At 44.7% G+C, this 27,638-nt stretch overlaps 1 protein-coding gene across 3 annotated transcripts in view; it reads left to right on the forward strand.

The window, feature by feature from the left end:
* Window positions 1-27,638, forward strand: part of unc5b (unc-5 netrin receptor B) — a 250,740-nt gene that overhangs the window by 141,207 nt on the left and 81,895 nt on the right. For all 3 annotated transcript variants that reach the window (XM_052041397.1, XM_052041398.1, XM_052041399.1), the window contains exon 2: window positions 24,650-24,871. In XM_052041397.1, coding sequence (XP_051897357.1) covers window positions 24,650-24,871 — 222 coding nt within the window. The remainder of the gene's footprint in view (window positions 1-24,649; window positions 24,872-27,638) is intronic.

Here is a 27,638-nt window from a genome sequence, read left to right on the forward strand (position 1 = left end):
ATGCTCTAAATTCAGAGTGGTGGAGGGGAATTGGTATGAGCTGAGACCGGAAGAATGGGGATCCCTTGGAGACCCAACAATTAAAGTGGGACTATCATAATTTTAAGAGAGAGATGCTGTCAGTCTTTAAGACCTACCTGACTTGAACTGAAGGTGAGCTCATTTAAAATATAGACCATCCGAGAGCTCAGAGTATTGTAACGTGTTTTCATGTGCGTTTGTGTGAAGCTGTGACTGTATATTGAGGCCGTTTATAATGCTCATAAGCACAGCTTGTAGTTTTGGAGAGATTGTTTATCTGACATCAGGACAGGGCAGTAAATTGCCTCCGTGCCTGAAAATCTTTGGTTCCTTTTGCACCAGTGAGTAATATGTGTTTGGAGCGTGTTGGGTTTTGTAAGGGTGGACTGATGCATTTATCAGGGAATGCTCATTCCAGCTGTACGAAATCTGCTTTATTATAATCAGAGCTCTGTGAACAGTACCAGGCACCAATGCTAAGTATTGCTGGTGTCTCTCAGAGCTGAGTGAATGGTGGGGCTCAGGGTCTTGTTCCCATTCAATCAATGTCACTAAAAACAGATTAGCTGGTCATTGACTGGATAATCCTGGCTCCAACTTGCTGCCTGGATATTTTCCAAATGTGCAGAGTTGGATGTGATGATCTTCTGCTCCGTACAGCAACCCAGCAAGGTCAGGTGGGCTCCGAGTGGTGAGTAAGCCTCAGGCAGTGTACCACGAAGGCCCCACCCTGTGCGGCACAGACATTGTGGCTTGAGGGGCACAATGTGTGCAGCGCAGCAAGGAAACTGTGCTGGAAACAAATGGAAATGCATCATCCATTTTCCATTTGCCCGGGTGGCTAGCTCACAACGACGGGGTATAATCAGTCAGATCAGGAGCTCACCGTGCATACGCACACCACAGACACATGTCAACAGAATCAAAGACCCCACCCACCCTCGATATGCTCTCTTTCCCCCCACCCCAGACATCCTCCCTTTCCCCCCACCCCAGACATTCTCTCTTCACCTTCCACCCCCCCCCCCCCATAGGGCAGAAGATACAAAAGCCTGAAAGCACGTACCACCAGGCTCAAGGACAGCTCCTACCCCGCTGTTACAAGACTATTGAACGATCGCCTAGTACGATAAAATGGACTCTTGACCTCACAATCTACCTCGTTATGGCCTTGCACCTTATTGTCTGCCTGCACTGCACTTTCTCTGTAGCCGTAACACTTTGTTCTGCATTCTGTTACTGCTTTTCCCTTGTACTGCTGTAATGCACTGCTGTAATGCACTAATGTGATGAAATGATTTGTGTGGATGGTATGCAAAACAAAGTTTTTCACTGTACCTTGGCACATGTGACAATAATAAACCAATTTACCAATGTATAAAATAAAACAAAACTAGGCCACTCAGCCCATCAATCTTGCTCTGCTGTTTAACAAGCAGAATGGATCTGATTTTAAGCTCGCCTCTGCATTCCCATCTTCCTGCTGCAAACTTTCACCCTTTTGCTTATCAAGGTTCCGTCAACCCCTGGCTTTATAAATATTCAAAGTCTCTGCTTCTATAGCCCACTGAGAGAAAACAAAATCCCTTCATTTCAGACTTAAGTGGGCGATGCCTTGTTTTGACTCCTAGTTCTACATTCTCCCACAAGAGAAAACATCTTCTCCACATCCAGTCTCTCCAGGCCTTCAGGATCTTGTGTGTTTCAGTAAAATCCCTTCTCACTCCTCTGAACGCCAGCAGATACAAACCTAACCAGTCCAATCTTTCTTAATAATACAATCTGCCCATTTCAGCATGCAGTCTGGTAAACCTCTGAACTGCATCCAATCCAACTGCAACCTTTCAAGGGCACACAAACATAGACACACTCCCAACATACCTCATAGACATCACACACAGGTACACATACCACACAGCTGCGCAAATATTGCACCACAATCTAACGTGCAATCACAAACTTGTACACACAAGTATTGCACACTTGTGCATGCATGCACACATACACCAACATGCACACATGCTGATTTTGTGTACTTGTGTTTCTGCACAGAATGTACTGCATGCATACATACACATACAAGGTAAAGTCAATGATTCTACATAGAACACAAGATACATACATGATTACCCACATGCAGTTGCACACAAGCATACACTGTACATATGCAGCCTACATACACCCTACATACAGCACAAGTTAAGCACAGCAAACCTGAGTATACACGCACACATAATCTGCACATTGCACTTGTGTGTTCACTCATTCACCACCCACAAACAAAGATCATTGTGTGAATACACAGACTCACAGTCGAGCACCCCTATCCCCATCCTCCAAAGCACAGTGACCTTCTTCTGGAGGTGGTGTGGTGGGTGGGGTGGGGGAGGAGAAGGTATTTCTTAATAGAGTAAACTCAAATTGAATTTGAGGCCTCCAGCAAAAATCATCTGCAACTTTGGAAGGAGAACAGCTGGAATCATTTAATGTTTCCCACAGCTTCTGCTCATGAGCGTTTAGTGATCTGAAGGTTGCTACACTGAATTGAATTTGGTCTCTGCAGACACTGGGAGATCTGGAACCTCTCTCCCTTCGTGCATGCTCACACATCACCACTCAAGGACACTGAAACCGAACCTTCCCTAGTAGTAAACTGGGCATAAAACGGACTTGCAGGATCAATAAGGAGCTGGGACTGTGCAGATCATGGGCATTGACTCTCTGAGTCCCTTAACTATAGCACACTCCTGCATTGTTCTTCGGCTCTTAGATGTTCAGAGAAACCCCTTAATCACGCCCAATGAGGGTTTAGCATGGATTCCTTTTCACAACTTGCTTTTCTACTGTCCTGTGCCGAGTGCATTCACCAAAATCAGGTTGCTTTTATATAATTTTATTTTAGTTTTAAACATGCTTCTTTCTGAACTGGAGTCCATGGGTATATGTGATTGGTTGGGGGGGGGGGGGTGGTTAGGAGGGATTTTCAAGGGACCTGTGATTTTAACATATTGCTGTTTATCACAGGCTGAGCAAATGGAGCAAAATGTATGGAGAATTTGGCAGTTGCTGACTCATAAAATGTTCCTGGCTGGGTAACAATGCACTTGTTTTCTGAAGTAGTTTACACACACTCACCCACCCACTCACTCACTGTCTGTCCCTCACAGACACATACATACACATTTTCCCTAACGCGCACACACACACGCACAATCACATACACAAACACACACACACACACTCTCCCTCACATGCATACACAGTCACATACACACACACATGCACACACACTCTCTTTCACAAACACACGCACACCCTCCCTCACAAACACACAGACCCTCCCTCACACACACAGCCTCTCCCTCACAAACACACTCGTACACACTCTCTCACACACACACACACACACGCAACAAAAGAATGCAGAATACCAGTGTTAGTAAAAAAAATATGAAACGAGGTCAATATTTTCCCTTTTTATCGACTATATTCCAAGATAAACTATTTCTTCATCTTGGAGGATTCAGATTGCACCATTAAATCATATGATATGACTTGATGCAATTAATAGGATCAGGGTAAGAAAGTATTGCAATTTCCTTCAGTTTCTTGCCTCCTGTGTGAAGAGGAAATCTATCATTTCTGTAGCACTTTTCCTGACCTCAGGAAGCCCAAAGCGGCTCCCAGCTGAAGAAAAGCAAGTGAGATGAAAAGTGTGACTGTGACTATATTTCCCACCCAGACTGTGGTAAAAACTCCAGTCTCCAGCACCTTCCAGAACAAATCATACACATGGCCCCGGGTTGTCAGGTTTGACAGGAACATTGACGGATTTACAAAATGCAATCCCTAGACATTGGTGAAAATCTGATAATCTTGAGTAATACGAAAATAAAACAGAAAATGCTGGAAACAGTGTCTGGGTGAGTCAGGACCTGAGGAGGGAACAAGCACACGCACTTTTGAGACGCTCTTTCTCTCTCTCACACACACACATCCACACACACACACACACACACACACACACACACACACACACACACACACACGTGCACACTCACATACCACAATCACATGCACACAACCACCTATGCATATACACACATGTATATGCATCCTGTTTTCTCTCTCTCTCCCTCTCTCTCTCCCTCTCTCTCTCTCCCTCCCTCTCTCTCCCTCCCTCCCTCTCCCTCTCTTGCAGAAGGCAAACCTACGTATGTATAGCATCTTTCACAAAGCATTTTCCAGCCAATGAAATACTCTCGATGTGAAGACACTGTTGTAATGTTCGTAACATAGCAGCCATTTTGTACACAGAAAGCTCCTGCTAATTACTGTGATAATCATCAAATCCTGTGTTTTGGGTGCTGTTTCAAGAATAAATATTGGGCAGGATGCCAGACGAGAACCCTCCTGCTGTGAATTTTTTTACATCTCCCTGGGAGAGCGGATGAAAGGCAGTACCTCTGATATTGAGGCTTTCCTTTAGATTGGGCAATTCAGTCTGAGTGGGATATGATCCCAGAAGTTTGTGACTTGTAGGCAGCTGAGTGGCTCCTAGAATATCTGATCTGTTGAGATGGGAGAAGGGAGGGAAGTAATGAAACAGTATGGAAAATCCAGAAACTTTGTGGAATATAAATATATTTTAAAAAATCACAGGTCAGCATGGAATGTGAATGGTGTCCCCAACCCAATAGTCAAGCTAGCTTTCTTTCCTCCTTTGAAATATGGGCCTTCCAAACCAGTGTTCTCATCCCTCCTGGATTTTTCTGGAGTTCCTCAGAACTAACAGTTAATCTCCAGGACATCACTGTGATAAAGGAGAGGCAAAAGGCACAGAGGTGTTATAAAGCAAGAAGTTACCTCCGAATACTTGAAGTTGATGGGAGTGTGGGGAGAATAAAATGTGATTAGTGTAAATGGGTACTTGATGGTCAGTGCTGACTCCTTGGGCCAAAGGGCCTGTTTTGGGCTGTATGAATCTGTGAGTTTTGTTTATTTTTCTCATATTTTCTCATGGCATTCAGCCCATTGAGTCTATGCCAGCTCTGAGTGTACCCCTCAGTCCCTTTGCCCTATGTATTTCCCTTCAGGTTCACAACCCATCAACTTCCCCTAATTCTCCTGCCACCCATCTACATTTGGGGTAGTTTCTTCCCATTGGGCTGAATGGTCTCCTGTACCAGAAGAACCTAATGCTAGGTTAAGGTGGATGGTCACCGTCTTTTTCCCAGGGTAGAGGAGTCTAAAACTGGAGGGCGTAGGTTTAAAATGAAAGGGGAAAGATTTAAAGGAGTTTTTCACACAGGGTGGTGGGTGTGTGGAACGAGCTGCCAGTGGAAGTGGTAGTGGTGGGTACAGTTACAATATTTAAAAGACATTTGGACAGGTTCACGAACAGGAAAGGTTTAGAGGCATTTGGCCCAAATGCAGGCAAATGGGACGAGCTCAGAAAGGCACATTCATCAGCATGGACCAGTTGGGCCAAAGGGCCTGTTTCCATGCTGTATAACTCTGTGGCTCTATAACAGCTCCATAATTCTGTAAGTGCTCAGAAGAAAGATATGGGTATGGAAAGATAAAATTTGATTTATTGAGTCAGTCGGAGCTAGTGATCCTAATTATCAACAGCTGGAATTGCCGACTGCAACCCTCAGAAGACTGCGAAAAGTCCCAAATAATTAAAGTGGGATTTGACTTATTCAGGCACAGCGACCAAGTGCCGCTCCTCATCCGCCATTTAGTGAGACTGATGTGACACATCTGCTGTGTATTTACACACAGCCATCTGATCTCTTAATACGGTGAGCTTCCCAGAGACCAGGAAGAAGCCTGGGATTTCGGTATGCTTCCTCTGCTGAAGATTCCTGAGAAACAAAAGATGCTTGGGGTGACTTTCCAATATTTGGTTAAATGGGACCGAAAATGACCCAACTCTCTGTTCCAAGTCCAAAGAGCACAGTTCCATGCTGTATGACTCTATAATTTGGAGCGATAATTTCAGAGAGCATAGTAGATGTATATCAGTGACTTTGAAATATTTCCTGAGAAATATACAGGGTAGAAATTCCCCTAACGGGGAAGTGATTTTAAGGTCACAATGCATGCATAGCAAGAGGATCAGGAGATGCAGAAGTCTTTTAAGGTCACCTACTCTGTAACAGAGATGGAGAATTGATAGTTAAAACCATTTGCTGAGGTTCAGGTACTGTTAGACGCTCAACACTCACCAGAGCAACACTAATATCCTTTGGGACACAGGCAACCTTGGCAAAGGCTTTTTAATGTTTTTTTTTCCCAGTTGTTTTGAGTCTGTAGTGGTGTGTTCTCAACTTAAATCTCAGCAGTCCACCTGGTCACCCAGTGGCACTGGGGAGGGGATGGCAGTGAAGATCAAATAGATTAATGTAAGCTGCGGTGAGTCAAAATGATGCAGCACGAGGAAGGGCTTGATCTTCGAACATCCCTGTAGTGGATCACTTCCATTGTAAGGGTGGGTCTGCCTGTGGCTCTTAAGTGCAGTTATGGACAGAGAAAGGGCATGCAGGGCCTTAGCCTAGCATTAGGTTCTTCTGCATGTGTACGTAATGTTCAGATTGCTTTTGTTGGCCGAAGTGCAATCTGTGCTGGGAAACACTGTCCCATGCGGTTGAACCGACAGTCCAGAGAGGTTGCTGGATGCAGCTTCCAAATGGTTATGTTTTTCCAAGGACTGCTGTCTGGCTGCAGTTGGGCTTCTCCATGTCTCTGTCTCCCTCCCTCCCTCCCTCCTTGACTCCTACACTCACCAATCGCAATCTCCCTCTGAAAGCTGTGATTCCTCTGTCACAATGGTTTTGCCTCTGTCTGACCTGGACGTACTTCTCGCACTCTTTGCAAGAGCCAAGACCACCACTGTGCAGAACCTTCCCTTCTGTTTGTTTGAAACCAAGTATTTTCTGCCAATTCACTTCTGTGATCTGGGCATCACCGCTCATGTAATGCCCATTCTTAATGCCCTTAACAAGGTGGTGATGAGCTGCCTCGTTGAATGGCTGCAGTCCTTCTGGTGAAAGTACTGGCCGTCCCTGGGTTATGTAATGGTTCTGTTCCTGAGAACTGTCAGCCGATTTCTCTAAGTCAGAAATATACATTTTCTATGGTATACACTTGCAATAATTCTTTCACTTCATTCAATATTCACCCTGATGCTACCCATAATGAAACTAATGGAATTTATACTGAATCCAGTCATTAATGAATGTCATGAAACATTTTAATATTATTATGTGCTTGAAAATTGCTTAAAAAATATATGTGAGAATTTGCGTGGTCAGAACTCTTGGAGTCACTGAACTCCAAAATACGAGCCAGGTAGGATGTTCTAATGATGATGAAGAATTGGCAATGTTCCCAGGTTAGAATGGTGTGTGACTTGGAGGGGAACCTACAAGTGGTCTTCCCCTGAACCTGCCTTCTTTATCCTTCCAGGTGACAGTTACATGTGCTTCAACTTCAGTTTTTGAAAGCTGGTTGCAGTGTTACCTGATCGCTACTTCAGTGGGTTAACATCCTTCTAGCCCTACCCTGGAGTCAACAGAAACCAAAGATTAACACCACCTTGGGACTTTTCTAAGGAACTGGCCTGAGATCTTCCAGGTTGCAGGCTCCGGTTTGGTGCACGCACACCTATTGGGCCCAGCGACTTGAAAGGCCTGAGTCCTGGTCTGGATCACCAGGCTTGAGTTGGGGTGTGAAGGCCTGAAATAGACCGTGCAAGGCTCAGATAGGGTGCATGCCTGAAGGCCAAAGTTAGTCTGCGCATGCTCAAGTTAAGATGCACATTCAGCTCCAACACTGGTGACCTTGTCGCCTACAAAGATGTAATCTTTATTTAACGATTGGAGATTCCAAAACAAATAGGGATGTTCCCAGGTGTGATACAATGGGGAAATGCAAACAAAAGCTGTGCAGTTTTCATTTTCTTTCGATGCAAATAATTGGTGATGGGGGGGGGGGGGGGTCGTAAAGATGCTTGTTTTCTGTTCGCGAAGCGTCGCAGGTCAATGAAGAATGAAATGAAACAAAAACTGCTGGAAATGCTCAGCAAGTCTGGCAGCATCTGTGGAGAGAGAAACAGCTGAGACTTCAGGTCCGGGACCCCTTGTCAGACCTGGGGAAAAGAGAAACAAGTTAATGTTAGGTAGCAGAGAAGGTGGGGGAGGGATGGGTGGAACAAAGGAAATTTCTCTGATAGGGTGAGACTGGATGACCTAATACGGTAAATAAGGGGCAGTTAAAATCAGATTAAACTTCTCTGTCTGTATAAGGTGTTGCTAATTGTTAGGCTGTGGCACAGGTCCAGTAAGTCAGGTACATGGATAGGAAAGGTTGAGAGGGATGTGGTCAAACGTGGGCAAATGGAACTAGCTTAGATGGACATCTTGGTCAGCATGGGTTAGTTGGGCCGAAGGGCCTGTTTCCATGCTGTAAGACTCTTAAGTCAGACTATACAAGAAAAATCAAAAGACAAACTGATGGCAGACAAAAATAGCCAGTATTGATGCAACAGAAAAGAATCTATCTGAAGTTGGAGACTTCATTGCAATGAAGTGTGATTGCTTTCCAATCAATGTGGGTTGGTGGTACCTCATGATGTTGGATGTGTTGGGTCAGATATTGGTAGGGTTGGTCCTGTTAAAGGCAGGGGTGATAATTCATTGGATCCTCCCAGCTCACCATTCATTCACCTTCATCAGTTCTCACTGGGGCGTGGCAATGTAGTGGTTAAGTTACCAGAATAGCAGCAGAGTTCTGGACCATTGACCCTGAGACATGAGTTCGAATCCCACCACTGCAGCTGGGGAATTTAAGTTCAAGTGATTAAATAAATCTGGAATTTAAAATAATAAGCTTGTCTCAGTAATTGTAGCCATGAAAACCACTGGATTTTTGTAAAATTCCATCAGGTTCACAGATCTCCTGCAAAAAGCCTGGTCTAAGTGTGTCCTCCAGTGCACTAATGATACCGACTCTTAATTACCTGCTCAATTTAGGGGTAAATAGAAATAGATACTAAATGCTGGCACATCCCATGAATAAATAAAAAACAAATTCTTTCCAAGCTTGGTGACGACCTGTTTTTCTCCTGCATCTCTTGCCACAGATTATTAGTGGGGTGGAAGAGAACAGATGGATGAAAGGAAAGCTTGTGATTCCCCCAAAGTAAGAGTGTCACTCAGTTCTTTCAAGAGTTGCTCCAAATCGACGTGTCCTTTGAATGGTTCTCAGGCTTGGCACATGCTTTGGCAGCGAGGGAATCAAATATTTACGAGATGGAGCACCCTGTATAAACTGTGCATTGATGTGATAGTAGTCTCCCATTTCACCTCGCACTGAAGGACATTCAGTTTTGTTATAAATATGATATGGACATAAACACAGCAGAGCCAGACAGCCCGGTTCCATGATCCAGTCTAATTTTATTCAACTTGCAATGTAAACAAGGGTCTAACTTAACAGCTACAGTACTGAGAATACACAGGAAGCCATGGAAATCTAAGATAAATAGGAATAATTTACAGCAAGCAGTTGGACACTTCAAAATAAATTTTAGATATATATCACTGCTGGTATCTGTAGCCACATTTTTTGGCCAAGTTCCACTTTCAATGGATGATGTGGTATAGCATTTCAGTTATTCCAAAGCAAGTAGGGAGTAGAGCTTTTAGTGGGGGTTCTTCTGAAAGAAAATATTGTATTAATATCCCATCACTCAGGATCTCTGTGCATTCCAAGACACTTTGCAGCCAATGAAACACTGCAGCCAAGTTGCATGCAGAAAGTTTCCATAAATAGCATTGTGATTTTATCAGATAATCTGTCTTTTCCTGATTGGGATATTTGTTAACCAGGACATGGAAGCAACTGCTCAACCCTTCCATGAGATCTTTTGAATCCACCAGAGAAATCACGCAATGCTCTGCCATCAGATTTCTGACGGTCCATGAGCTCTATCTCATTATTCCTCTTTTGTGTGACCTTATTTATTTATTTTTTAGTAACTTATAGTCACTTTTATGTCTTGTTCTGTACTGCTGCCACAAAACAACAAATTTCACGACATATGTCAGTGATAATAAACCTGATTCTGATTCTGTGTTAGTTTAGAACTTAGTATGTAGGAGATGTGTGGCACACCCTCACTGGAGTGCCAGCCTAGAATTTCATGCTTAATCCATAACCTTCTGAGCCAGGGTTTGGGTTCTAGCTGCTGTGTCGTGGCCCATGCCAAGAATGCTGCTTTGAAGTAAAAGGCAAACAGGAGAAGTTGACGAAATAAAAGAAAATGCTCAGCAGGCCTGGCAGCATCAGAGAGGAAAACAGCAGTAACGTTTCATCCCAGTGACCTTTCATCAGTTGTTGAAACATTGTACGATCGAGACTGCCCCTGAGCAAGAAGATCATGGAGGGGCCATTCCATGCCTTAAGCTTCTTCTGCCACGAGGTTAGATCACTGCTGATCTGTATTGGTACTGGTTTATTATTGTCACTTGTACTGAGGTACAGTGAAAAACTTGTCTTGCAAACCATTCGTACGGATCAATTCATTACACAGTGCATTGAGGTAGTACAGGTAAAAACAAAAAACAGAATACAGAGTAAAGTCTCACAGCTACAGGGAAGTGCATTGCAGGTAGACAATAAGGTGCAAGGTCATAACAAGGTGGATTGTGAGGTCAAGAGTCTATCTCATAGTATAAGGGAACCGTTTAATAGTCTTATCACTGTGGGATAGAAGCTGTCCTTGAGCCTGGTGGTGTGTGCCCTCAGGCTCCTGTATCTTCTGCCTGATGGGAGCGGGGAGAAGAGAGAATGACCGGGGTGGGTGGGGTCTTTGATTATGCTGGCTGCTTCACCAAGGCAGCGAGAGGTAGAGACAGACCATAACTTTACACTGGGAATGCCACCAAAAACCTGCTTGTAATTGAAAAGTACTGGAGGCTCTTTTTATTTCACATCATACTTCTAAATCACTAACTCAGTGGCTCAGCTTGTAGAGCCGCAGCCTCTCAACGCCGGCAGCCCAGGTTCAATCCCGACCTCCGGTGCTGTCTGTGTGGAATTTGTACGTTCTCCCTGTAACTGCGTGGGTTTCCTCCGGATGCTCGGGTTTCCTCCGGATGCTCAGGTTTCCTCCCTCATCCCATGCAGGTTGGTAGGTTAACTGGCTGCAGTAAATTATCCCTCGTGTGTAGGGGAGTGGTAGAATCTGGGGGGAGTTGATGAGAATGTATGGGGGAAATAAAATGGGATTAATGTAAGATTAGTGTAAATGGGTGATTAATGGTCAGCACGAACTCAGTGGGCCAAAAGGCCTGTCTCTGTAGCGAAAAGTAAGTTGCTGGTGGAAACATCTGCAGAGGGAAATGGACAGTCAATGTATTGGGTTGAGACCTTTCATCTGCCTCTTGCGCCGTATCTCTTTATGACTCCGTGAATCTAATTGCTCTCAGTAGTTGTAGAAGGTTTGATAGAGATGGTGCGCACATCAGGATTCTCTCCCTCTTGTCCTGTAGAAGGGTCCTGACCCAAAACGTTGACCGCCTGCTTTTCTCCATGGATGCTGCCTGGCCTGCTGAGTTCCTCCAGCGTCATCGTGTTTTTCATCTCTCCCTCTTTCCCTCCATTCACTGTGCCCCCTGTTGAAAGGTTGATGCATTGTATGGGTCTTCCCCATTCCCTTGCTCATGGTGGCTTGTGTGGGGGGAGGTGGGGAGGTTCTCAGACCTTGGCATTTAGCCTCTAACCTTCGTGATCAGTAATTAATATCTGCCCAATAGCGCAAGAGTTCTGTAACTTGTATTTTCTTTTGACCGAACAAGAGGAGGAAAAGAAAACAAGTTCATGTAAGTGTAAATTATTCACACCACTTCAGCAGAGAGGGGTTTTCACAGATCAGCAAGGAAAACTCAATGATGCTGGTCGCCACTTCAAACCTTTTCAATACCAGTCTGATCCTCTTGGGAAACATGGCATACCTTAGCTTCTCAAATATAAGTCCCAACCAAATTTGCACCCCCTTCACTCCACCCCCAAACGCTTGACCAGGGACGACTGAACAAACACACTGCTAGGAGAGGTGGTGTAAGCAGATACGATAGGAACATTTAAGAGGCAATTAAGACAGGCACACATACAGGCAGGGAGTGGAGGGATATCAACCATATACAGGCAGAATGGATTAGTTTGGGTTGGTATCATGGTTGGTACAGACAATGTGGGCTGAAGGGCCTGTTCCTGTGGTGTTCTATGTTCGAAACCAAGGCTAAGTGAAGTCTGAAGGAAAATCTGATGGAAGGAGGTCATTTAACAGAAGATATGATGCACTATTTCAGCAATTCCAGGGTAAGGGGTAAAGGGAGCATTTCTTGGATCTTATTGGAAAGAAAGGCTTGAATTGATGTAGTGTCTTTCAAAACACCTGGACATCCTAAATACAGACAGTAAATTACTTCTGAGTGAAGCCGAGCAGCTCTGTAGTCCTCATAGATTTCTTTTTGTCAAATAGCCAACAAGGCTCTCGAGGCAGTGAGAAAGAGCCTTGACTTGTTCAGTCACTCCTGCTGAGGGGGAGTGTGAGTAGGGGGTGGGGGTGGGTGGTATGGAGAGAGGGAAGTGGTAGGTATGCTGCTGCTTTAACAGACAGCTCAGCGATGACCCCAGACCCCAAGCAGGAAGAGAACAGGTCTCCTGGATGGTGTTCCCAAGCAGCTAGTGACTGTTGGGAAACTCCACCGAATTTCAAGTGCTTTTGTTTAATAATTATTGCCATTGCCTTAAAACTCTCATTTCTGCTTAAATGTCATCAGTTATATTTGTTATAATTATATAATGCTGATTTTCTCCCCTATAATCCCAGCTGTAAAGGAAGGGTTTGTCATATCAGAATGTGGAGATCGTTAGCTTTGGTTTGGTATGGAGGAACCACAGAGAGGTGTAAAGGGAAACAGAATTTCCAGTGAGTTTTGTGGTTGCCCCACTTAGACTGTCATGCATAACAGTGGTGCAGCTGGTACAGCAGCTGCCTTACAGCTCCAGTGATCTGGGTTCAATCCTGACCTCGGGCACTCTCTGTGCAGAGCTTACACGTTCTCCCTGTGACCCACGTGGGTTTCCCCTGGGTGCTCCAGTTTCCTCCCTCATCCCAAAGATGCGTGAAGTGCTCGGTTATTTGGACACTTCCCCAGTGTAGAGGGGTGGTAGAATCTGGGAGGAGTTGATGGGAAAGTGAGAAGAATTTGTTACAGGGAAAATTAGTGTGGGAATGAGATTGCTCTGTGAGCGAGTAACTCAATGGGCAGAAATGGCCTCCTAGGTTAAAAGGAAAAATGGAGGCTTGCAGCAGACCTTCCTGGGAATCCTCTGGGTTTGACCCTGAGGGGGTAAAGGGGCTTTGTACACAGTGGTTCTTGTAGTTGAAGCCAAGAGGATTCCAGGCACCGTCAATATTAAAAGTTCCCAGGTGCACATGGATTAACCATAGCACAGTCCTCTCTCCCAGTATGGGGGTTTCTCACCATCTGTAGACACCAGGCCAGAAGAGGTCCAAAAAATGTTCCCTTTTTTGTATTCTTGCAGCAAGGCAGGGTGAGGGGCACTTGAGATGGTTCAAAAAAGATTGACACAGAAGTAACAGAAGAGAGTGGTAGAACCTGTCAGGAGAGACAACAGACCACTCTTCTCTCCAGAAAACACAAGGCTGAGAGGGTGACCTGACTGAGATTCTTTAAAACCATGAAAGATTCCAAAAGATCTAAAAGTGGAGGCTCACAATATAAAATGGTCACCTCCAAATTTGAAAAGCAGTTCAGGAGAAACATTGTTATTCAGATAAAGGCTGTCCCGGGTAATGAACACCCAACTTATGGGCACCCATACATGTGAATATTATTAAATTCAAAAGTCTAATGTACATAGTCTAATGTAATGTTCATTCCTACCAAATGGCAGAACTAGTTTTCTCTGTCCACTTATGGTAATTGTTCTTTCTTATCAGTCTTGTGTGTTCTCGCTGCCATTCATTACAATCCTGCAGAGGTATGGTGACCATACCGAGTGATTTTTTAAATATTTTCTGACATGGACTAAATCAACTGATATAAACATAACCCATTCTTTCCCCAAGGATGGACTGTAATGTGGAACTTGCTCCCACGGGAGTGGTTGAGGTTATCAGGTGAGTTAGCAAACACCAATGTATACCAGTTAGAATGGCTGTTTCTGTGCTGTTGACTCATTCAGTCCAAGTAAAGGTGAAGCCACCAAATACGGTTCAAATAGCAATAATTTTACTGGAGAGATACAGTGGTTCAGGGGTGTGTGAATAAGTAAAGCATTTCTCTTTACTGGGATCTTAATTCTTTTTCCATGTTCGGGCTGTGATAGATTTGAATTGATTCTAACATTGACCTTACAATAACCCTGATATTATCACTGTCAGGAAAGATTACCGTAAACCAGCTTGAATTGGTTCTGTCCGTGCAGGTCAATTGGAATTAGTTTCTGAGTGAGGTGCACTCTGAAACTGTTACAGGGAGAGTGGATTGATACAATAGGGTGAAAACAAGTTGATAGTTAAGCTATGGAGGAATTGTAACTTATAACAATTTAACATGACTACACAGAGGCTGTGTGAAAGCGGACTTGAGAAACGCCTGTGAAAATCAAAATAAAACTGCAGGTACTGGAAATCTAAAACAAAAACAGAAAACACTGGAAATACTCAGCAGGTCGGGCAGCATCTGTGGGCAGAGAAACAGCATTAATGTTTCAGGATGAAGACCCTTCATCAGTTCTGACATGAAACATTAGCTCTGTTTCTCTTCCCACAGATGAGTATTTCCAGCTTTTGTTAACTGCTTGTTTGAAATGAAGGATGATTGAGCCATGGACTCTGCATTCTCAGTTTGTGTTTGACATTGAGAATTTAGGGTATTTGTCCACTCTCCACTTTACAGTTCAAGTTGCCAGCTGATAGTACTCATTGCTCTGAGTCGGTGACAAAGTGTTGAGGGAGTGCTTCACCGTCCGAGGTGCAATCTTTTCGATGTGACATTAAATCAAGGGTCTGCCTTTCCTCACAGGGATAGGTGAATACCTTTAAGAACCAGGAGGTTCTCTCCAGTTCTCTGGCTGATATTAATCCCTCAACCAACATCAGTAAGACCGATTGCCTGGCCATTTTTACAGTGCCATTGGTAAATCTTGCTGTATGTAAATTAGTTGTTGTACTTTCAACACTCCTAGTCCCTCAGTGGCTATAAAGCACGTTTGGACCTCCTGAAATTATAAAAGGTACAACACAAACTCAGACTTTTTCTTTCTGCTCTTACAAACCACCTCTATTTCACTGATGAATCTGATACCTGGCAGCTAAATGAAGAGAGGTTATTTGTGGCAGATGTTACTCCATGAGGCTGTCTGCTCCAAGACACGATTCAGGTGTCCTGAACTCTATAACCTGTCAATATTCTGAGATCTGTTAGCAGAACTTCTCCTGTCACTTAAATAGGCTGAAGGATTGATTTATTCTTCATTTATTCATGAGCTTTAATCCAATTGATAAAGAACCTGGCATTTAATTGACTTCCTGTAACCAAGGTCCAAGTAACAAGTCACACCGAAACTGCAACCCACTTAGTAGCTTCTCTCCTTGTTGGTGGGGCCTGTGAAATTAACCACAGCTATAGGTAGCAGCATTGCAGTAGAGAGAGAGTGTGCCGAAGGAGGCTGTTCAGCTCATTATGCCTCCTGCACTAGCACTTTGGTAATGCTCTCTCCAATTAGATCCACTTGCTCTGCTCATTTACCATTTAACAATAATGCTTTTAAGCCTTAAAATATTTATCCAATTCATGTTTGAAAGTTGTTGATTCTGCTTTGTCCAGCTTTATTAAATCCAACTTTGTCACTTTATCAGACAGTGTATTTCAAATTGTGACAGTTGACTGTGTGAGAAAAACTTTTCCTCTTGTTCTGTCACCTTAAATCTTTCATTACCAGTTCTACTGTAAATAGTTTTCTTTATTTATTCTATCAAAATCTCTCATGATTTTGAACACCTCTATCAAATATCTCCCAATCTCATCAGCCCTGAAAGGACAACTCTGATTTTGCTGCACATCCCTTGTCTCTGGTGCTATTCTAGAAACAATATGAGCACTGAACACAGCACAATAAATTTGAAGAAATGTAAGCAATTTACTGCTTAAGCTGGAAAGACTTTAGGTCATTGGACGGTGTTAAGGGAAGAATTAAAAAGACAGGTGATGCATCTCCTGCAGTTGTTGGGGAAAAAGTGTGTCTATATTTTTGAATGATATCCTTACAGGAGGTAGGTTAAGAGGAACTATAGTTGTGTGAGTCTTTGGGGTTGTTAATGAACGTTCATCATTAAACACCTCTTGCAGATGGATTTGGATCTCTCCCAGAGGATTATAGGATAGAGAGTGGTTGTTATCATGATCCATGATTGTAACTGCATGGAACAGACTGGATAGGCCAAAGGGTTGCTGCCCAAAGCAGTCACCTGAACTGGGAGGTTAAATCTGTCAGGACAGTCTGTGCCTCCTTTCTCTAGAAGCACCAAGAATGAGTACAGGGTTTTAAGATTAAGAAGGGGCTTAATTTTCACTTGTTAGAAAGTCCAAAAACAAGGTCCTCAACAGAAGATGGTTATTAATAAATCCAAAAGGGAATTTGGGAGAACTACCTTTACCCAGAGAATGGAAAGAACACAGAGTCTGCTCCCACAAGGAGTGGTTAAGGAAAGTAACAGAGTTGTATTTTAGGTAAGCTGGCTTGGTGCATGAGGTAGAAAGTGAAATGTGGATAGGGTTAAAAGTAGTTAATTGGAGAGAAATTTCTCGTGTGGAATATAAATACTGCCATAGATCTATAAGTGTGAATGGTGTGTGTCTGTGGGAGGTGGTGTCAGTGTATGTGTCTGGCTGGGTGGGTGTTGGATGGTTTGTCTGTGTGCATGTGTGACTGGGTGTTGGATGTGGGGGGTGTGTGTGTGTTGGATGTTGGGTGTGCATGTGTGAGTGTTGGGAGGTGTGTGTCTGTCTGTCTTGGGGGGGGGTGTGTTGGGAGGGGTGTGTGTGTGTGTGTTGGGGGAGTATATATTGAACAAGGTGTGTTTTTACTCAAGCTGCTCCTTCTCTGTACTCATAATCCAGCTGCAGGATCCTTGGTCGCCTGTTCTTGTCTGCAAATCTTATTTGTCTTCCTTCAAGACTGTTGTGCTTTTATAACCCTCCCTCCTCACTCCTAACTCTGCTTGTTGAGCCTTTCACCCTGTGACACTGCCCTTTCAAAATCCAGGCTTTGCAGACCACCCAAAACCAAATGCTTGTGGGAAATGTCCTGCCAAATGCACCACACATTTCACACGTGAACTCCCTCCCAGCAAGAGTGCAATTTATCCGTGCAGCTTTACACTGCCTCTTGTATTTCATAACTCTGGGGGATGCCCCGACATCTTTCCGATCGTGATTTACGATTTGAAAACGTCACAGATGTTTATTAATGAGGCCCCTTGCCTTATAATAAATGCTCCCTTTCTTACACTTGCAGATTGTCCTGGCACATTCCTGCATGGGTATTTGTTTCTGTGATCACATCGAGGTTTAAAAAGCGATCTCTGCATGTGCCAAGTAGAAGCTGAGCAATTGCTGTCTCTGTAAAGCAGTTGCACGGTGTTCTACTGTGTAGTTGGACAACTCATTACTCCTTCGTCCTCCCTGCCAATGGCTGTCCATAATCCCAACTCAGGTTAGTGTCAGGTGCCAGATTCAATCATGGACATTGGGATAGAGATTCATTCTCGCTCACTTGCTGAGAATGGGCCTAAAAAGCAGAACACGCGCATCATACATCTCCTTGTCACATGGGTTCCTTTGAACTCAATGGGACCAAATTTTTGGAGTTGACTTTTTCACGGATGCTATTTCAGGTTGAAAACACAAGGACACGTCGCTGCCCAGGGACATTTCCAGTTGAGAAAAAGCTATCATGTGCCAGTAAACCAAAAGACCTGGAGTAGAAATCTGATCATCTCTCAGTGAAATGTCCGAAAGCACGTCTGAAAAAATACACCCAAGGACAATTAGGGGCATGATTTGCATTCTAATGGGGCCTTTCTCGTCATTGAACACCTCAGTATCCACAGCCAACAAATTATAGACACCGTAATGTAGAGAACCATTTTATGCAAACCCAGATCCCACCAGCTGCAAAGTAATAACATCCAGGAAATCTGTTTCAGTGAAGTCAGCAGGCCAGGACATCAGGGAGAGTCCCCTGCTCTTCTTCAGATTAATTCCATGGGATCTTCTCAGGGATAGGATATGGTCACAGTCCAACACCTCACCCAAAAGGTGTACCCATTCAAATCAAGCTGCATTGGTGAGGCTTTGGTCCGTCTTGTAAAACTCATGGGGAACTCTGCTGACCCAAGATAACCATCACATTTGCCCACATCATGGTCACCCAAAGCATTCCAAGATCAATTCACCCTGTGCAGTATTGGGAAACTTCTCGATGTAATCAAGCACTCACTAAATACAACGAGGACAAAAGTAATGGGGAGAACATGTTGTTGATCCTGGTCAAAATATTTTTTATCATTGTTTATATCCAAGGGGTCCATTTCTGTTCTGCTCCGATTGTATGGAAAATGTGCCTTGGTTTCCACGTGTGTGTTTTTTTCCACAGACCAACACGACCTCTTTATTTATCCGAGTTCACCTTGGTAGGGAGCCAAGTTTTTCAAGCAGTTGGAACAACATTTCTTTACCAATAGACAAGGCATCTGGCCATGGGAGAGAATTACAGCTCCTTGTTTATGTTTGAAGCCTTGCTTTCCCCTGTTGGACAGCACTGGCTGGATACACACAAGCACAGTCCAGCAAGATAGGTAATAAAGAACTATTCAGAACTCAGTTTTGCAGCACTTGAGTTGTCCTTCAGCCATGGCTCACTGGGTAGCACTCTTACTCTGGAGGTACAGCAGTTGGCAGTTCAAGTCCTGCTCCTGCATGCTGGGTGCAGAAACCTGGACTGGGTGTGTCCTCTGCTTTTTGGATGGGACGTTAAACCCTAGCCCCTCTGCCCCACTCAGGTAAACTGAAAGGTTCCCTGGTCTGCTGGAAAGCATTTGTTCCTCAATCATCTCTGAAAACAGATGATCTCATTCCTAAATTGAGGTGGATATGCAATGGCTGGAAGGTTTTATAGAGAAAGCAGCTTTTGTCTCATAAGGGAGCAGATTTGTCAAAAAGCGAACGGGAAACTATGTTACTGTGCACACTGACACTGCTCCCATTTCCAACACAGTCCATTAATAAATATTGTATTGTTAATATAATCCATGACCTACTTCCAATTCCCTGCCGCCTTGCCTCTGTAGCATTCTAGTAACAAGAAAATGCTCAGCTCATTATCCAGCTATTCATCGGGAGGCTCAGAGTGGGTAATACTTTTGAACATCTTTAGTATAATGTGGATCAGTAATTACTGGTGCTATTATTGAACAACACTTAAGGCAGGTATATCAAGATCATTTTTATGCTGTGTTAGTGATAATCTTATTCCTTTGTAACAACTACACAGAAAACCAATTGACATATGAACAAACAACTCAGGAGTAGTAAGCTCACAGTGCCACAGCCAACAGAGCTGCTGCTTCACGGCTCCAGTGACCCAGGTCCAATCCCGACCATGGGTGCTGTCTGTGTGGTGTTTGCATGTTCTCCCTGTGATGGCATGGCTTTTCTCCAGATGCTCCAGTTTCGTTCCACATCCCAAAGATCCGCTGGCTGATGAGGTTAATTGGCCGCTGTAAATTGCCCCTATACATGCTTAGTAAACGTGTTGGTGATCAGTGGAAGGGTGGGGGAGTTGATGTGAAAATGGGGAGAATAGATTACAATGAAAATTGGTAGGGGAATGGGATGCTCTGAGAGCTGGCATAGACTTGATAGGCCAATTGGCCTCCTATGTCATTAGGAAATATGGAACTCCTCATTTTTGCCTACCCGAGTAACATTTCACCCCTTTTGCTTATCAAGATTATTTACCACAATCTTAAAAATATTCATAAAGTCTACTTTTACTGTCCTTGAGAAGAAGAGTTCCAGAGATTCATTACCCTCTGTCTTAAATGGGCAGCTTATGTTTGAATAGAAGCTCCAGGTTCCAGATTTTCCCACAGGAGGACAAGTTGTCTCCACATCCACCTTCTCAAGGTCCCTCAGTATCTAATATGATTCAATCAATTCACCTCCCCCTCTCCAAAATTCTAGCTGATACAAGCCTAGCCTATACAGTCTTTCCTCATAAGACAGCCCACCCATATTGAACTTAATTTGAGAAATAATTACTCAAGAAAAACATAAAATGAACCTGCCATGCAAAAAATTTCATTACGTTTCCACAGTGCTTAATATTTTGCCTTGGGATTGACAAAGCAAACTCACCTGTCAACATTTTTGGCATTCCCATTTCCATCACCCCATTTGAAGTTGTGGGGAAACATGTTAAACATTCACACAGCAATATTTCTGAGAATCTCTTTCCTAGTCTTAATTTGCAGAAGGGCTATACAACATGCCTCTTTGTACACAAGAATATCTGAGACCACACAGTCTACCAGTGAAAAAATAAAATGCATTAACATGGTATGCAAATTGTGTGATCCCACAGTGATTTCTGTCAGAAGAAATAAGGTTCTGAATAATTGCATTTAATGTCAGGCCATTGTTTTTGCATTAGAGGTGGCTGCTCTTTATAGTAAAAGATCTGTCAGATGCAAAGTATAATTAATCAATACCCCTCTCTTAACTAAAATGAAAAACTAATTAGGATGACGGAGGGAGGCAGAAATGGAGTTGGGTACCTCCCGATTTCATCCGTGGCATTGATGCCCTTTCTAAAGCAGCTTCAAGATGGACAGAGATGGGTGAATTTTTAGGTATCGAGGGGATCCAGGGTTCCAGGTGCAATGCCTGAAAGATCAGCCACGATCTTGTTTAATGGACTTCTCCTGCTCCTATTTCTGATGTTCTGATAGTTTCCTAGATGGAGATACCATACAGCCTTTAGCAACAAGTATGTTTCAAATCTCAGAATGATCAGTGCATTTATTTCAGAAGATAAGGAGTTAATGTTTTCTTGAAGATTTCTTCAGAATTGCAATTTAGAATTCTTTGGAATCCCCTGTAAAAATGCAGAGAGCCCGGATTTTATGCCTTTTCATTCTCAGGGGCTTGGGCTGAATAATCTTAAATGTATGTGATTTTTTTTCTTTGAACTTCCATCATTTTATTATTCTTTGCTTGTCACTCACTATTTGAACGTAAACTGAGTTGCTACCAAGAGCTATCCTTGCAGACAGCAAGACAACAGTTAATATGCAGTACATTTCTCTCTCTGTGCATAACTTCAGTAAACAACAACTCAGGGTCTTGCTCTATTAGTGTTTATCCCTGTAATTTTAAAGGAAAATTTCTGATAACAGACAGAAAATGCTGAAAATACTCAACAGTTTAAGCAGCAGCTGTGGAGAGAGTGAGAGAGTTTAATGTTTCAGCCTGACCTTTTGAGTATTTCCAGCCTTTTCTGTTTTAATATAATTTTATCTCAATTGCGTTGAGTGTACATTTTTCATCTACCATTCAAACTCTAATGCAGCCCACTCTGTTGCCAGAGAACAGAGTAACAATAGGTTTTTAAGTACAGATCCTCCCCAGGATGCCCGACTTATGGACATCCCATACAAGTGTTGGGGAAATCGGCGGGATGGATGGGGATGATTTGCAGGGCTGCAGGCATCTTCTCCTGGGTGGGAACGGGGCACTTCCATGTGCCTTGTCTCCCCAATCCCCACCCCAAGCCACAACAATCAGGGGCTGGGTGGAGCAGAGCAGAGCTGGGAGTGCTTAGCAGACTCACTCGTTCACTCACTGAGTCAGTGAGGCCGGCTGGTAGCTGCTCTTCCCGTGCCTGCTCGTTCTCGCGTCACAACCACGTCTGTGATCCTCTCCCACACATCGTTTTCGACTTGCGAACAGTTCTCAGGAACGGAACCCTGTCATAACTTGGGGACTGCCTGTGTATCTGAACCGTTCCTCAGTGAGCATCAAACCTGACAGTTCCCGATCCACAGATCTGACCTGTTGAATCACCGTGACTCTCTATGCATGAGTTGCTCCAACCGTTTCCCACCCTTGTGTGAGGTAGTTGTATCTGGTCCGTCCAGTCACCTTTACAGTGTAGCAGTTGACTCTGGTGATCATTGACCCAAAACTTAATTGGCCCAGCCACACAAATACCGGACAGGTCAAGGGCTGGAATCCTACACCATGACTCTCTCCTGACTCCTTAAAGCCTTCTCACCATCACTAGGCACATCAGGAGTGTAATGGAGCAGCAATCAATGTGCTGGAGGAACTCAGCGGGTCGAGCAGCATCTGTGGGAGGAAAGGAATTGTCGACATTTCAGGTCGAAACCCTGCATCAGGTCTGAGAGTGGAGAGGAGAGGAGAGGTGGCCAGTACAAAGAGGAGAGGGGGAGTCCCAGGTGACTGGTGGACTGAGGAGGGATGACAGGGGACAGACAGGTTGCACCAGGTAGGGAAGGGGGGGTCGGAGTGGAGTTGGGAAACAGGTGAATGATAGGTGGAGGCAGACAAAGGGAAGAAGTGAAAGGCAGATGGGGCGAGCTGGAGGGAGGTGAGTGTGAACACTGGAGACAGCTGCTGGAGGGAGATGAGCAGGAACACAGTTTGCTTTCTACTTGTCTGGATGAAAGCTCAATGCCATCCAAAGCAGCCACTTCACCGGTGTCCCCCTCTAACACTACACTCCCTCCCCCACCGGCACACAATGGCTGCTGTGTGTGCTCTCTACGAAATGCACTCAGCAACTCTCCAAGGGTATCAAGCAAAATGCAGAAAAGGTCAGATGAGTGGTGACCAGCTGTGAGTTAAATGAATGGCCGAACAGGCCCAAAGGGCTGAATGGCTTACAGTAGCGAAGGGAACGTGTGAGGGAGCAGTGTTTTCTACATTTGAACTCCAGGGTTAGCTCTTCTGGTGGTGTGTGTGTGTGTGTGTGTGTGTGTGTGTGTGTGTGTGGTGTGGGGGGTGTGTCTGTGTGGGGGTGTGTGTGAGGTGGGTGTGTGTGGGGTGGGGGTTTGCAGTGTGGGGGTGTGCGTGAGGGGGTGGGGTGTGTGTGTGTAAGGGATGTGTGTGTGGGGTTGTGTGTGTAGGTGGTGGGTGTGTGTGGGTGGGTGTGTGTGTGTGTGGGGGCGGATGTGGGGGGCAGGGTGGGTGTGTGTGTCTGCTGCCCTGTGCACCAGTGGGAGGTGCCCACTTCAGTGAAGCGGGGGGGGTGGGGGGCAGTGGGGGGGGGGTCGGGGGGTTCATAGAGTCAAACAGCACGGAAACAGGCCCTTCAGTCCAACTCATCCTTGCTGACTAAGGTCTTTCCTTAGGCTGGTCCCATTTGCCCATGTTTGGCCCATGTCCCTCTCAACCCTTCCTATCTACCAATCTGTCCAAACGTCTTTTAAATGTCGTAATTGTACCCACTCCTACGCCTACCTCTGGCAGCTCGTTCCTCACACCCACCACCCTCTGTGTGAAAAGGTCGCCTCCCAGGTCTCCTTTAAATCTTTCCTCTCTCACCTTAAACCTCTGCCCCCAAGTTTTAGACTCCCCTACCCTTGGAAAAAGACTGTGACCATCCACCTTAACCCAGCATTAGATTCTTGTTCAGAAGGAGTCCATTCAGCCTGATGGGAGGAAACCACCCCTGATGTAGGTGGGTGGCAGGTATGGAATATTGCTGAGAGGAAGGAAAAGGCAGCTTATTTAGGCAATGAGAAAGGCATCCAGAGAGGGGATCTGCAGTTATCTACTCTTATTGCCGACACAGCTCTTTCTGATGCTCAGGAAAGAGTGATAGGAGCCCTTATTTCATTTGGACTGAGCCACTGTTGAAAGACAAATAGTGCAGTTGACGAGCAAGATGGCTTTAGTTGACAGGCGCGCTCAAACTCTAAATGATGCAGGTAATGAAACAGTGAATGCCTTCGGGGGAGAAGGAGGGAGAGAGAGGAAATATGACACCAGGCTGGGAAGAATGGGGAGAAGGCTGACGTGACAAATCTTTGGATGGTTAATTTTCCTCCGTTAGCAGCCTCCAAAGTGCAGAAAGAATCCATCTCGTACACGGCCACAAATCTGTGTCAGCTGAGGTGGGGGATGACTGATTGTAAATATTGGGAGTATAAAAGGGCATTTGGCCATCATTGGCATAGAGCTAAACTAAACAACTTCTTATTATCCAACCTGAAAGGCACTGTAAACACATTAGGCTGAAGAAAATGTGCGGCACGCTTGTTATGACACCAGACTTGATTGATTAAGTGCTGGAACTCTCTGTAACTTGTACCATTATCTCAGGATAATGAACGGCCCTTGTGACTAATCTTCTGTAATGTATATTAAATGCCGCTCAGTTAGACCATGCTAAAGTACTCTTTGGTAATCTCCGTCCCTCTCCTTGTAATCCGCAGGGACTGACTATGGCGATGTGCTGCCTGAGTCCTTTCCGTCCTCAGCTGCTGAGCCTCTGCCGAGGTTTCTGGTGGAGCCGAATGATGCCTACATCGTAAAAAACAAACCAGTGATGATGACATGCACGGCCACCCCAGCAACACAGATCTACTTCAAGTGCAATGGTGACTGGGTGCATCAGAAGGACCACGTGACTGAGGAAAATGTGGACGAGGTCACAGGTAAGGTTTTGGACCTACTGACAGCTCCTAAATATCACTCTCACCCCTCTCTGTGAAAAGCATCAGAGGTTCAAGCCCCATTTAAGTTTCCCGAACGTGACATTCAGCATGCAGTGACTGAGGGAGTACCACACAGTTGGAGGTGGCTTCTCCAGTGAGACATTAAAATGAGGCAATTACTTCCATTCTGAAGAGCAGAGGAATTCTCTCAATATCCTGGGCAACATTTATCCCTCAACCAAAAGTCAAACGTAGTCAATCTGATGAATATTTTTCTTGGATCTTGCTGTGTACAAATGTCTGCCTCCTTTCTTACAATACAACAGTGGCAACACTTCAGAAACCTTATTGGCTACAAAGTGGTTTGAGATGTCTTGGAGTTGAGTTAGATGATGTCTCAATCTTGCTTGCATTGGGCCTTGTGATGTTTCTTCGATATAGTTGTTGTCAGTTCACAAAGAAATTAGTCCCAAAGAAAAGGAATGCTCAAGTTTTGAGATCTTCCTCATTAATTGTCTCTGCTACACCATGGAAGGTGCAGATTTATATCCAAACACTTGGAGAAAGTCAAGAAGAGATAAGCAAGTCCGTTCCAACCCAATTCCCCACAGACAGTGTTCACCTTTCTTCCTGTTACCACGAGAGTGGGCAAAGCTAATCAGTAGGCATCATTGCTAATTTAATGTTCTTCCAGCTGCCTGCTGAGACAGGAGTATGTTAGCGCAAAAACAACAAGATGCTGGAGGAACTCAGCAGGTCAGGCAGCATCCGTGGAGAAAAGCAGGCGGTCAACGTTTCGGGTCAGGACAAAGGAGAGGGGGCGGGGTGGGCACAATGTGGTGATAGGTAGATGCAGGTAAGAGATAGTGATAGGTGCGGGGGAGGAAGGGAGAGTAATTTCTTAGCTATCTCTTACCTGCATCTACCTATCACCACCTTGTGCCCACCCCACCTCCCCTCTTTTGTCCACCTATCACTGCTCTGTTTCTCCCCCCCCCCCTATATATTGGGTTTCCCCTTTTCCTATCTTCAGTCCTGAAGAAGGATCCTGACCCAAAATGTTGACCGTCTGCTTTTCTCCACAGATGCTGCCTGGCCTGCTGAGTTCCTGCAGCATCTTGGTTTTTTTTCATCTAGATTCCAGCATCTGCAGTCCTTTGTTTCTCCAGGAGTATGTTCAGATTGTGGTTAAGTAACTAGTGAAGTAGCCATAGTTCTGAGTCATTGATCCAAAGATGTGCGTTCAAATCCCACCACGGCAGCTGGGAATTTAAATTCAAGTAATTAAGTAAATCTGTCTTTTTTAAATGAGCTACTCTCAGTAAATGTAACCTTGAAGCAACTAGATAGTTGTTTCAAAAAAATATGTTTTTTTAATGCCCTTCAGGAAACAAAATCTACAACCTTGCGGTTTGGTCTATATATGACTCCAGGCCAACCAACATGTCTGAGCTAAATTGCTCACAGAATCATAGAGTTATACACACAGAAACAGGCGCCTTCGGCCCAACTGTTCTATGCCAACCAGGCATGGTAGTGCAGCAGTTAGTGTAACGCTATTACAATGCCAGCAACTCGGGTTCAATTCCGGCCACTGCCTTTAAGGAGTTTGTACGTTCTCCCTATGACTCCGTAGGTTTCCTACAGGTGATCCAGTTTCCTCCCACATTCCAAAAGACATACGGGTTAGGAGGTTGCGGGCATGCTATGTTGGTGCTGGAAGCGTGGCGACACTTGCAGGCTGCCCCCAGAACACTCTGCAAAAGATGCATTTCACTGTGTGTTTCAATGTACATGTGACCAATAAAGATATCTCACCTGACCCATTTGCCTCTGTTTGGTCCATATCACTCAATACCTTGCTTATAGCTCAGCACTCATGACGGAAAGGAGAGCAACATTAGAATCAGTGCTTAAAGGGGTCATCACGGCATAGCACAGAGAAGTATGTTACTGACAGTTCTGCCGTGCCATGAACTGGTACAAACCCCCGCTATTGATAACCTGGTGCTCCCAGCAATGAATGAATGGACCCACAGCTCGGTGTGGAGAGACTGCCTCTGGATGCCTGCTGGTGTTGGGCAGGTTGGGCGAGAGATGTGGTCACTCTGTGCTGAGATGTGGGACTCAGGTCTTTGCCCTGGCAAACTTGATCCTACGATCTCTCTCACCTCCACCCATTGGAGGTGATGGAAGCTGCAGTCTCCCCCTCTGATTGTTTGGCTGTACAACTCTCCCCAGCTCCAGGATTTCTCTGTGGTACTGAGGCCAGCCACCAGCATTGGGCATGTTACGATAGAGAAACCTCTGGGCTATGGAATGCTGAGTAACCAAACAAAGGGAGGGGGAGAGACGGCAGCTTCTACTATATCCAACAGTAGACCAATCCCCTGCAAGGCTCCACAGTCAGCGTGCACGTCATGTGTCACAGTGAGGGTATCAAAGTTTGTCGGCATTTGCCCTTCTTGTACTTATTGTTCTCGTGACCTGAGATTATTAGCCTCACTGCCAGGTGCCACTTTGAACTGGCCCACATCTTCATTCCCTCAGTCCAATTCCACTTGTCTTCATGCCCCCAGGCTGGACTTGTCCAAATCAGTTTGGAACATAGAACAGCACAGCGCAGGAACAGGCCCTTCGGCCCATTATGTTGTGCCGGACTAATTAAGCTAATGATGCCTAATTAAAGCAATAACTCCTTTTTAGATTTTTTGGATATCTTTATTAGTCACGTGTATATCGAAACACACAGTGAAATGCATCTTTT

The sequence above is a fragment of the Pristis pectinata genome, chromosome 30 (genome assembly GCF_009764475.1).
Source record: "Pristis pectinata isolate sPriPec2 chromosome 30, sPriPec2.1.pri, whole genome shotgun sequence".
Lineage (NCBI taxonomy): Eukaryota > Metazoa > Chordata > Chondrichthyes > Rhinopristiformes > Pristidae > Pristis > Pristis pectinata.